This window comes from Vicugna pacos, chromosome 5 (assembly GCF_048564905.1).
Source record: "Vicugna pacos chromosome 5, VicPac4, whole genome shotgun sequence".
Lineage (NCBI taxonomy): Eukaryota > Metazoa > Chordata > Mammalia > Artiodactyla > Camelidae > Vicugna > Vicugna pacos.
The window spans coordinates 37,179,917-37,194,083 of record NC_132991.1 but is presented as its reverse complement, the minus strand read 5'-3'; the positions used below and the strand labels follow the sequence as shown (position 1 = coordinate 37,194,083).

General features: G+C 32.3%; 1 protein-coding gene across 1 annotated transcript in view; it reads left to right on the top strand.

Moving 5' to 3' along the window:
- KCNH7 (potassium voltage-gated channel subfamily H member 7) overlaps positions 1–14,167 on the top strand; it is a 389,771-nt gene that overhangs the window by 331,810 nt on the left and 43,794 nt on the right. Inside the window, exon 7 of the mRNA XM_072961066.1 lies at positions 6,861–7,260. Within this exon, the coding sequence (XP_072817167.1) occupies positions 6,861–7,260 (400 nt within the window). The remainder of the gene's footprint in view (positions 1–6,860; positions 7,261–14,167) is intronic.

Below are 14,167 nucleotides of genomic sequence, written 5' to 3'. Positions count from 1 at the left end.
TAAAGCAGCATACATGAGGAGATAGCACAGTACCAGGTACATAGTAATTGCTTGCCAGTTTACTTCTTTTCTTCTTCCCATCCCTTTGGATTAAAGTCCCTGTTTCTTAACGAAGTCTTCCTTTAAAAACTTACATGTTATCACATTAATCCATAAATACCTTAATTACTCGTTTATTCAACAAAGATGTATTGTGTCTATTATCATATAGTAGTTATTAGATGAGCTAGTTGCAGCTAGAAATCCTGGAGAAATGGAAGACAGAGAGGAAGAGTTTTGAGGACAGTCATTGTGCTGCAAAGCACTGGAGCTTGAGATGTGTGGCAGGGGGAAGTATGTCAGCATCAAGGAAGCAGCTGGAGGGGTGGGTCTGGTAGGAGCATAAAAGAATCAGATATTGTGCTGCTCAGCTATGAAAGGTAACAAGACGAGTGATGGAATGGACTACTGCATACATTTTTTGAGAGTGACAATGAAGATACTCATTTTATATACAAACTATATTATATAACTATAATCAGGCTTTTCAGAATGTAGTGATATTTCAGAATAAAATTTTTCCAAAAGTGTATAATGTATCACGTTATGCGAGAATTTAAAATATTCAGTATTCATTTTTGTTTCTGACAAAAAAAGAAAAGGAATGCTTCCAAAGAAAAGAGCACTTACATTCAAATGGACTAATTTGGGAAGTTTCATCATATGAATATGAAAAAAAAAAACTCTTTGGATTTTTGACCCCAAATTAAATGACAGATTTTAAAATAATGAAGCTCAAGGTCACTCTGATGAGGGATCACCTAGGCCAGTGTATTTCACACTGGGGTTTCATGGAGGTGCCTGAGAGTCTCAGAGGCCCTCCAGGGTTGACAGCAAGACAGGCTAAGAGTCAGAACCATCCACTTCCACTATAAAAAGAGTAGCTTGATTTTATCTGCTTTAGCAATTTGAATTTCAGGCACATTTTCTATAAATTGTAACAAGAATTGACTTAATTCATTTTGTCATTTCCAGAAAAGGCTATGCTTACCCCCTTTTCAAGTAGGTTCATTCATTCTATTAGCATTTATTGGGAACCTACTAAGTGCCAGTGCATTAGAAGCTGAGTTTACAGAAAAGAGCAGGACAAGGACCCAACTGTCTGGGAGCTTGCACCGAGACTGGGAGAGCAGCAGGTAAACGGAGTGCTGTCTGATAAAGGCTTTCATAGTACTATGCACAAGGGGACATGTGAGCGTGCGAAAGGAGGCTCCTGATTACCATTGAAAGTTTTCCAGGTAGAAAGGGTAGAAAGGTCATGCTCATCAGAGGGGAAGCCCACTTCAGGCATGGAGTCATAAAGTGTTGGTTCCCCACCCTATCAGAACCAACACTACAAATATTTTATAAAGCGCCTTTCTACTATTGTTAAATAAAAGTCATAGGTAATAGAACCTTCTTACACACATAATTTCACAAATGTAGCATATATTGCCCACCCTTAATATAAAGGAAAATTTTTTTAAGTGTTCATAATAAAATACCTAATTGAATGTATACGTGCTTCAGAAATGTCTACATTAAAAGATATAATGAAGTTATCAGATGCTTATACCTAAGTGATAATGTGGAGGTCCATATTTAAATAGTAAATTCAATATTAATCTAAATATTGTTAGTTTTCCTTATATTTGCATTTTACTATAAGGGGTGAATATATATGTATGTGTGTGCTTATATATGTATGTATGTGGGTACATGCCTTTATACAGGTAGATATGTGTATATGCATATATTAACATTTAGATGCCTAGAAACACTGTGACTGTGGGAATTACAAATGTAGACTGACGTAGCTGTGCTGTATACATATAGTATACAAATACCACAAGACCTGTTTTCATTGAAAATGAATACTGGCAGTAACTGGGCATATCTTTATGTCATTAATATCTTCTTGATGCTAGTGCCATCAGACAGGCCAAGGAGAAGATTCTCAATTTCTTAATTTCTGCATCGTCAAACATCATGCCATCCACAGCAAATCACCTCAATATCATGGATGCAAAGGAACAATAGTATTGGTTCAGTCTCCAGAAAGTCAGCTTTTCATTATCTGCCTCCAATTTTTCCATATTTTGCTCCTCTGTGGCAAATTTTACTTTCAGAGATATTAGTGGTTAGAATTTAGAGCACTCTATTTAGTTACATGCTTCATTAAACTCTTTCTCCCCTGAAAATCAGTAGTATTCTTTTGATAAATTACTTGCTTTGTTGACCTTTCTCCTTTCACACTTCACTGTAATTTTTCATGAATTCTGAATGCAGGCAAGGCCTTTGAAACATAAGTAAATACTCTTTGACAGAAATCAGTTCTAATAGGAAAGAGGAGTTTCTGCCTCACCCTGCTATGTTTGCTTCATTAGTCTGATAGATGCATCGTGGAATGGGTAAAGAAAAGCTTAGCAGGCCTCTGTTAGAAACACCGATCTCCTTGTTAGCATTCTTTCTGAATCTGGTCTCTACAATGGTTGTCATTAGTTTGTTGAAAATGAATTTCTAAAATATTAGACGTACTCATGTTCAAATTTAAATAACAAAGAACGTTTTGAAGATATGCATCCACTTATGTGTCTGCACATAAAGAAGCTGTGTCTCTCATTAGATGATTCCTGGGAATTAAGGCAGAAGTTTCCATTGGCTTGTATTTGAGGCTGTTGGTCACGTCTCCAAAAATCTGTGGCATGACAAGTGAGAGATGCAGGATCCATAATGGAATAATTTTTGAACTAAGAAAATATAAGAGCATTCCATAAAATATTTTGTATTACGTGGACCACTTATTCATTATTTTTATGTGATCCACTGACTACAATTTGCTAAAGATGGTATGAGGGACAATTTTTGGTTAAATGTTTCTAGAATAAGTCAAATTCCAATGTTAAAAATATAATGCTCATAATTGTTTATTTACTGTAACATTCGCCTGCTGCTACTTAGAATCATTTGATGCCCAGTTTTCCATGTTACTATGACTAAAGAGAGAAAGTGAGTTCAAACTGCAGCAAAATAGAATGTTAGTTATAAAACAAAATAAAAATTGAAGTCTCAACCATAAGGGCTGTTAAATGTTGAAGGATGTGAAATCTTCTCTGAAAGCCAGTTGGTGGAGAAATTTGTGAGGTTTGGTATGAATAACGGAAGAATAAGTGAGGTGATCCCCCCCAGGCTTTATACACACTCAAAATACAGCTCTTTGTACTAGCGAGTGTGTCTTTAGAAATACTGAAATAGTGTGACTCAAGCCAAACAAAAGACTAGAAACTAGCTTCAATATTACTGAGTTTTATTGGGTAATTTATTGAATGATGTATACAAGTACCAGAGCTCAGAGGGACATAGAAATGAAATAAAGCAAAACATGAGTGTGGAGTTATGAAATTTACTACTCACTAAGTGTTCCCTTTTCCCCACTTGTACCCAAATTATTACTAGACAGACAGGACAGAATGATGGATTAAGTAGAAAGTTTCAATGGTGATTTATCCTAGCAACCCTGTAGGCAAAACCAAAGATCACATACTTATATTTCCTCATGTATAAAAGAATAATTCTATTCATTTATTATAGGCAGAGATTTTAAAGAGTAAACCTCTGAAATAAAAGAATTTGAAATGTAAGATTTTTGAAAATTCTTACTAAAAAGAAAGTAGAATTATTTTTCAAAATTATTTTTTTAAAAATTCTTGGGCATAAGATTTTCTCTTATTGATGCTTTCTCAGCTTAACTGTAGCCAAATCTATTCTTAAGTAGAGTGGTTTAATACTGACAAGAAATCACTTATTATAATTTCAGTTCTTCAAAAAGAATTCCATTACATTAAGAGAGATATTTGCCCGCTATTATGAAATGTCTTCTAAAAAAAATCCACAGAATTTTCTTGAATCTGAATCTAGTGTCTAGCATACTTACAAAGCTGTGGTTGTTTAGAATATATATTTTTAACTTAAAGTTTAGTTTAAAAAGTCATACTTAATAAAGGAAACTAACTTTTACCTCAATATAAAAAATTAGATACACTGAGATAACTGCACATTCAGAAAATATTTTATTCAGCCAAATTCTGATGGTAACACAATTATATTGTAAGGTAGCTGTTGGTTCCATTTTTCAACTTGCAGATAATACAAAGATAGTCTATTGAACTAAACAATGAGGACTAATAATCAACAGATCAGAAAGAGGAGATTGATCATTTTTTAGTCTACTCTTCCTGAGATTTTGATGCAGTCACTTCTCTCTATAGTGTAACCTGGGGCAAAACACCTTAACTTTTTACAGAGATATTTTAAAAGGATGAAGAGAGTTATTGCAATCTAAAGTGTCATCTACAAGATGTGCTATACACAACTGTAGCTAAGGAAGAATGCCCAGGCATATTAGCAGCATCTTGATAACCACAGAAGTAAAGCCAAGTCATTTGTTACATTGTCAAACTAGCATATGTGGTTATGCTTGGGTACATGTTACAGAATCACAAAAGCAAAGCTTTGACTGTTGAAGTCAATATTCACTCATCCTTATGATGCAACTGAAAGATAAAATGACCGCTTAATAATCTCTCCTCTCTCTCACTGTCCCTCTCTGTCTGCAGTTATTTTGTGTAAATAATGTCATCTGGTTTGAGACTTCTTTGCCTACCTTACTTCTTAAGCTTTCTTGGTCCAAAGAGAAATGTCATTTTTTTGTTATTATATGTTATATGTTTTATCTTCCTAGAGAACTTACTGTCATCTAGGCTTTACCTCATTTTGACATAATTCTAAAAGAAACACCAGAGATTTCTTTGGGAGGAGGGAAGAAAGGAGAGAAGTGGCATACACAGCAGATTTGATTCCTTTTCTTTTAATGTCATCATTTTTGCTCTACCACATAACACGTAACTGCTAAGCTGAAACACTGAGAATACAAATGGTGGAAAGTTGACTTTTCTTCCAAGGAACGACCTCATACTCACTTAAACTCACTATTTATTCACTGAAGAGATATAATTTTAAATTTGTGATTGAAAAAAAAACTGTTTCCCGTATTGTACCCTGAGAAATAAATAACTCAGCATTGGAAACAGAGAAGATTCACCTCTCCATCTAGCCCCAAGTGAGCAAAGATCAGAATCCAGTTGTGATAAGCACATCTCAACTACACAAGCTCCTCTCATCTCTAGAGGATTCCAACGCTAACTGAAAAGAATCCAGGGGCGATTGAGGGATCTTCCCTCCTCTTGTGCCCACTCTGGCACAGGGAAAAAAACTATAATACTTATAAAATTTTATTGAAAGGCTTTCTTGACATTTAGAGCTTTTTTGCCACCAAGTCAATATGAAGGTACAGGATGACAGTTATACCACATGCTATTTCTTTCATGAAAATGTAAGTGTTCTTAACGCAGATAGATGTACTTTGCGAAATAAACACCAACAATGAACACATAAAATGATGCAATAATTGATTGGTAAACACCATGTAACTATGGAATAATTATATGCCCTGTGAATTATATAGTACTTATACTTGACATTATTTAAGAAACCTAAGAAATGAACTTGTAATTTGTACTCATCAGATTTCAAATCCAAACAACCAGTTAAGTATCCTGTTATTAAATAGAAGTGTCTTATCATTAGATACCTGGTCAGTAATAATCATGCAATTAGTTACACATGGCACACTCCAAAGCAAAATACATAATATCATTGGAGTATCGAGAATCATTTTCTCAATTCAACACATTTAGGAAGGGAAAAATGATTTAAATATAGTACCTAATGTATGCACACAGTCATCCAATAAATTTCCCAGTTACCTGCTTGACTGGATCCTTCTCATTATTCAAATCCTCCTAAATTCTAATGTCAGCTCCTCAGCAAGACTCTTTGGCCTTTTTTTTTTTCTAAAGTGTCCCCATCTGACCCAGGTCCCCAAACACTATCATATCACTCTGCTTATTATCATTGTCACACTTTCCGCTCTCTGAGATGATCTTAAATGATGCTTATTTAAAAAATATCTGAAGGGAGGGATAAATTAAGAGTTTGGGATTAACATATATACACGACTATATACAAAACAGATAAACAAGTTCCTACTGTATAGCACAGGGAACTATATTCAGTATCTTGTAATAACCTATAATGGGAAAGAATCTGAAAAAAATGTGTGTATATATATATATATATGTGAATATATATATATATATATTCAGTCATATATATATATATATTCACATATATATATATTCACATATATATATATGACTGAATCACTTTGCTGTACTCCTGAAACTAACACAACGTTTAAATTAACTATACTTCAATAAAAAATGGTTTTAAATCTATTTCTACCAATCAGCAGCAGGCATTATTTTTCTTCATAAAAGAATACACTGTCTAGTGAATAAATGTCTCTTTTTATTATAAAAATGACCACATCAGTTTGTTCAACACTATAATCCCAGTGTGTGGTACTTCCCAGGCACACCAGTAACACAATGCAATGTTTGTCGGTTAGTGAAAGATTTACTAAGTATCCATTATGTGCCAGGCACTTGGTTAGAGTGTAAAACCAAGCAGATAGAGTCTGTCCCTTAAGTCTTACATGCCAAGACACTGAATTAATGTACTACACACTTTCAATGTATTTTTCAAGGCAGGTGTAAAAAAATTTTTAAAAACCTAACCTTAATTTAATGCTTAATTCAAATATACAGTTATCTTCAAGGCTACCATATTGTTTTAACCTGTTTCTACTTAGCTTGCTTCCACAGGAACATATGTTGGATTGCTGGCCAACAGTTTCTGACCATGGACATTTATTTCCACAGACAACAACATTAATTGGTCTTTTGAAGACAGCTCGACTCCTTCGTCTTGTGAGAGTAGCCCGGAAACTTGATCGATACTCAGAATATGGGGCTGCTGTTCTAATGCTCTTAATGTGCATATTTGCCCTGATTGCTCACTGGCTGGCTTGCATTTGGTATGCGATTGGGAATGTAGAGAGGCCCTACCTGACTGACAAAATCGGATGGTTGGATTCCTTAGGACAACAAATTGGGAAACGTTACAATGACAGTGACTCAAGTTCTGGACCATCCATTAAAGACAAATACGTCACAGCACTCTATTTTACCTTCAGCAGTTTAACCAGTGTAGGATTCGGGAACGTGTCTCCTAACACCAATTCGGAGAAAATCTTTTCAATTTGTGTCATGTTGATTGGCTGTAAGTAGATTTCTCTTTTGTTATCTATTAGGATAAAATATCACAAAATTGATACCTCTAGAACATTTAGAATTAGATAAAGAAGAAATTATAGAAAATTGTAGAGATAATGAGATTAAATATATGGGTATTATATTCCATCAAATCTATTTCTCTCAGTGAAGCGGAGACACTAATACTCTTTCATGATGTCAGGAAACCATGACCATAAAACTGGAGTGGCATGGGTCTTGGGATTCAGGAATTGAAACTTACAGTTCATTTTTACTGATGTAAAAATGTGTCTATAATTTATTACTGGTGGTCATTTTCTATTTCAAGCTGAGGCAAGATTAGAATGAGAAAGATTAGTTTACATTACATTACTAGATTTTATATATATGTATATATATATAGAAAGAGAGAGATATCATCTTCTTAATTATAATGTAAATCAATGTTTCATATATGTGTACATATACACATACATACATATATATATTTTTTCTCCTGCCATTGACTAAAAATTCCTTTCTCTGTGACATTATGCCAGGGCCTAAGTGACTGCCTTTTACTCTATAATGAGGTAATGAGATGAGCATCAGTTATAAGGAATATTCTTTGGGATAAGAAAAAATTCTGTGTTAACTAAAAATATTTTAATATTAATATTTTTTAAAATCACACTGTGGAACCACCACAGATAACCTTGCTGATTCCCAGCAGCAGTTGACAAAAGCATGGTGGATTTTTAAAGTTTAAAAAGAAAGCATCCTTCTTAGATTGCATACAAATTTGGAAATAGATCCAAAGAGTTGATTTTTAAATGTTAACTTATTGACTAATAAAATGTGCTTAGATAACCTTTACTTACGAAACTTAAATAGATTCACCCAGTTTATTGTTCACTGTATTTAAAATTTACTTTATATACATATATATATCAGTGTTTTTATTTTAATAAGATTATATAGGCAAATAACTTAATGTTTAAATAACTCTTAAGATATTCTGCAAATTTAGGCTAAGTCTTGGCACAGACACAAAAGTAGCACTGCACCCACAAGGAAATGGAAAGTGGGACCCACTCAAAAAAATACAAAAATTCTTTCCGGAGAAACTGATCTCTCAGAGCAAACACACTCTCAACCACTCTGGGATTCTAACTGCTAGTAAATACTTTATAGTAGTTATCAGTTTAAGTAGCATTGGTAACAAACAAAGAAGAGGAAACAAGATTTGGTTTAATTATTTATACACCTGTATAGAAATATATATATCTACACACTCTTTTTAAAGTGTGCAAAACAGAAATAGACTCACATAGAAAATAATCTTTAACAAAGGGGGAAATGGGAGTAGAGTGGGTGAGGTGGGAAAAATTGGGAGTTTGGGATTAACATATACACACTATTATATATAAAAGAGATAAACAGCAACCTAGTATATAGCACAGGGAACTATATTCAATATCTTTTAATAACCTATAATGTAAAAGAATCTGAAAAAGAATAGATGTATATAACTGAATCTCTTCGCTATACAGCTGAAACTAGCATTGTAAATTAAATATACTTCAGTCTAAACAACGGTTAAAAAAAAAAAAAAGACAGAACCTGCATCTTGAAACTTAGAATTTGCAAGAAAGAATTTTCTAAATGTGCTGAAGTTTAACTTACTCACCACTTACGAATCCTTACTGCTTGTGAAGATTAAGTGAAATACATAATATTGTTTGTATCAATTATTTTAAATTGAAGAAAACTCAGTTCTTTACTTGCTCTGTACAAATCAGGGGATTATTGGCAGTTTTTACTTTTTCTTCCTTCCTGTCTTCCTTCCTTCCTTCCCTCCTGTCTTCCTGCCTTCTTTTTGAAATGTGGCACTAGCCTGTTTCTGTTGATTCTTCGGGAGGAATACCTGTTTCCTGCAGATGAATTTTATCTCTTAAGAAAAGAGAAAATACTCTAAATAATTGAGTAGAGTAAGATACATCCACATTCCATATAATATCTTTTATTTGAATAATAGACTTGATTCTACAAAACTTAATCAAAATGGGATTACGCAAAGCTTAGCATCACACAGGAAAAAGTTTATAGATGTTCCTGGAGAATTCTATCAAGAGCTATTATGCCATAAATAAAGAAAAAAGGTAAAATAAGACTCAAAACTTAGCAATAGTAAGAATGGCCTGAAATTTGCTTAGCCGTTTGATGTATATGTATATATTTACACATGATATTTCCATTTAGATCCAATTGTATTAGAAAATGATTTGGTTTTCTGTATTTTGTTATATAAATGAGTGGCTTGATTTGAACCTAAAAATAAAATACAGTATTCAAAATATAATGTAAAATACTACATATATACTAATCCCAGCCAAAGTCTATACAGTCTAGTTATCAGGCTGAATGCTCTCATTATCCTTAAGTTTCTTTAAATCTAATCTTAATTCTAAAATAAAAATTTGAAGCCAAGTTATAAAAAACAAAGCACTCTATCGTCCCTCTTATAGCAAGATAATTCAAAGAAACTAAAAATTAAACACTGAAAGCTATCATCTGGTTAAATGCAAATAACTCAAAAATGTATAGATACATTTTAAAAGCTCCTACTTGCAAAGACAATCACCAATTGTACTGCTGAATCTGTACAGAGAAGGGTAACCGGAGAATTCATTTTTAAAGTATACACCATTCAAGATGAAAAATAAAGAAAAATTTAAGCAGCCATTAAGTAAATTTGAATATAAGTTATGCTCATATATTTATAGTTATTTGTTCTAATATATAACATAAGATTATATCTTTATTCAAATATTATATATATAAAACATACACATTTAATTTAAAAAACACATAAACCAGTAAATAAATGCAACCGTGTATCATGATTTGTATATCTAACCTGCCTGACAAATATTTTGAGAGAATTTCTTGTTTTTACAGCGTGTAAAGGAAAGTTACTGGAAACAGGAATTGACTAAAGATATAAAATACTTGAACAGTACTATCAATTAACTTGATATATTGGCAATTATAAAATACTGGCAAAATGCACATCCTTTTCTCATGTACATGGAACATTCACCAAGACAGATCAGATACCATCCTACAAAACAAGTCATCAAGATAGATCCTATTCTGGACCAAAAAGAAACCTCAATCAATTTAAAAGTACTAAATCATACAAGATACAGAGTATTTCTCTGATTACAAGAGAAACTAGAAATTATTTTAAAAAAATAGAAAGTTCGCAATATTTGGAAATTAAGTATTACACTTGCAAACAACCCATGGTTCAAAGAAAGAATCACATGGAAAATTAGAAAAAATTTTTAACTGAGTGAAAATAAAAATGAAATACTAAAATTTATAAGAGATAGCTAAAACAGTGAGAAATTTACAGCTTAAATACTGTGGTTATTAAAAAGGATGAAGGTCTAAAAAATCAAAGATCTAAGCTTCTATCTTAAGAAGCTAGTAAAAGACAAGGAAATTAAACCTAATATAAGTAGAATAAATAATAGAAAATAAGAGGTAAATTAATAAAATAGAAAACATATAAACAATAGAGAAAATTAATGGGAGTATGTTCTGGCTTTTCGAAAGATCGAGAAAAAACTGATAAACCTCCAACTAGGCTGAAGAGAGAGAAAAAAGATATGTTACCAATATCCAACATGAAAGAAAAGCTATCATTACCAATTCTAAAGACATTGAAAGGACAATGAAATAATAGGAATTTATAATGATAAATATGACAATTTAGCAGTAATGAACAACTTGTTTGACTGATACAGATTGCCAAAACTGAAACAAACAAAAGAATAATTCTGACCCACAAAATAAAAATTGATAAATTAGATTTCATCAAAATTAGTAAACTCCAACTTTTCAAAAGACACTGCTAAGTAAAAGAACATGCAAATGATCAGCTGGAAGAATATATTCTCGATACTGAGATCTCAAAAAGGACTTGTATCCAGAATATATCAAGAATTCTTACAACTCTTACGATAAGAAGACAATTCAATTTAAAAGTGAACAAAATATTTAAACAGGCATTTCATGAAAGATGTATGAATGGCCAATAAACACATGCAAATATGTTATTAGTCATCAGGGAGATGCAGTTAAAACTCTAATGAGGTATTATACAGTACTACAGTGGTTAAAACAAGGCAATACTCAGTGCTGGAAAGGTTGTAGAACAACCGAGCTTCTCAGATATTGCTGATGGGAATGTAAAATGACACCAACTTTGGGAAATAATTTGGCAGTTTCGTACAAAGTTAAACATACCATACAGTTTAGTAATTCCATTCCTAGATACTTCAAAAGGAAATGAACATATATGCACACACAAAGACTTGTACACAAATATTCATAGCAGTTTTATTCATAATAGTAAAAAACTATAAACAGTGAGAGTTCATCAACAGAAGAGAGAAAACTGTGGAAGAGCCACGGGATGCAAATCTACTCATCGATTAAAAAAAGAACAAATTACTGATACATATGCATCAGATTTTTTATTTCAAAAACAATGTACTAGCAAAAGAAGTCAGAAACAAATAGATATGTACATTATGATTCCATTTACATGAATTTCTAGGAAATACAAACTAGTCTGTGAAGACATAAAAGAGCTCAGTAGTTGTCTAGGTCAACCTAGAAATGAGTGGGCAGGCTGCCAAGGGACACAGGAATTTTTTGGAATAAGGAAAACGTTCTATGTCTTGATTGTGCTTACAGGGCTATATACATTTGTCAAAACTGAGCTATGTGCTTAAAATAGATTCATTTTACTACATGTAAATTACACATCAATCAAATTTATTTTTTTTAAGTTTGTGTAATAAGTAGAAAAGCAAGTGTATTTGTTCTATCAGCCAGTTTCAGCTATTACCCAGTGACCACTAAATTCATTAGTTTGGTGAGAATATCAGATTTGGAGTGTGGTGTGCTGAAATTTTTAATTAAGCCTGTTATATTTTTATAATACTTAAACCTCAAGCAAACCATTTTGATGAAGGAAGAATTTTCTATTAAGGAAAGCTAAACAAAATATTGAGTTGAGGAAAGAAATGCTTAGATAGTCTGCCAACTTGCTTTTGATTCTTATTTTATACCAGTTGCTGGGCATTAAATAATGTATACAGAATATAATCATTTTGTACATCTCTCTTGCTTACAGCCTTTAGCTCCACTTGCTTCCTAAAAAAGTAGGAAAAAATTCATGCCTTCATTATAATTTAAAAAGCCATCAGATCAGCATAGAATTTCCTTAGAGAAATATATGCTATTCATGTATTCAACTATTCTTATCATCTAGATTTTGCCACCTTGTCAATGAGTGGAAATACCTGTTTATGATCCAAGCTAATGTTTGGTTCATCTTTATGGCAATATAGAGACAAAGCCACAGTATTTATTAAAAATAAAATAAGAATGTTTTCCCTGACTCTTCTTCCCATAATTATGTGGTTTAAGTAAAATAACCAGCATTGATTATGTGCCTTCTGATTAAAACAAGTGAACTTAATCTGTACTAACTAAACTGTTTTCCTGAGAATATAAGAACTTTGGACACGTAACAGTAGGCATAAACATTTCTAACACTACAGTTAGGCAGGGTAAAATATATTTTTCACATGAATCTCCTTGGCTCATAGGAATCAGTTTCAGGTAAGTATTGCTAACTCTCTTTTTAGTCAACTATTCATTTATTCAAATTAGACCTGAGTCTTATGTCTGTAGAAGATACAAGCTAAACAGCATGTCTGCCTTAATGAGAACTACTGACTTTCACAAATCCCAGTTCAGCCTCACTATAGGTCTCCCCAGTTTTCATCCCTTTAAATAGATGAAAATAAAGCCATCCCTTTCTCTGGGACATTCTCTTATTGAGACATCTGTGGACCATGCTAACCAAGAGACAAAGATAAGATGGAAAAGAAAGCAAATGACTGACCAAGAAAATAAAGTCACTTTAAAACAGACTAAATTTGGCCAAAATTTACTTTAAAAATAAGTAGTTTATATAGATAATTATTTATAAAATATGTTGGGGGAAAAATGTGTTGGTTGAATTTAGTTGAAACAAGTACTTCAAGGTGTTTTATTTTTTCCTTCCTGCTTAATGTATTGCAGTTCCAGTGTCTTAAACATGTGTTACTTCCTCTTTTAAGTTTCTGACATACACCCAAAGGTCAAGATATACCAGGTATCATAATGTGACTTTCTGTACAGAATATAGCATTTTTTAGGATTATTAGAAACTGAATACAAATATAATAAGAAAGAGAAGATGCTTAAAAAGCTTACATTGAATCATAAATATTTATCCCAGGACCATTAAAAAGGTCATTCCAACCCAGTATTGAATATTAGTTTTTTTCTTCCTAGAGATGAAAAAACAAAGAGGTATTCTATTTTTCTCTACAAAAACAAAACTATATTCTCATATTTTAAGCTAGAGATATTTGTTTCTCATGTAGAAATTAAGTGAATTTTAATAGATTAGAAGTTATATGCAAATAAACACACTAAGGAAACTATGAGTTTCTCAAAATTTCTCATTCCTTAGCAAATCCAAAATATTCTAAATAATTTTAAACCTTATAGTAGATTTTTTAATATTATGAGGTTAGATTTAAGTCTGAGGTAGAGATGCCACAATTTTAAAATTAACATTTTAACTTCACTTCCAGAAAACAGATTTGTAGTAACCTCATGACATACCTTCTTATTACATTACCAACAAAATGTTTATTCTAGATGCATTTTGTCTCTAGACAATGCTCTGGGTTGGTTACAGGTTGATATCATAAACAATCTGAGTTTTTACTTTAATTTCGAATTGATGGTGAATTTGGACATTTTTCCCTCTCCAGATTTATCATCAAAATTATAAATTT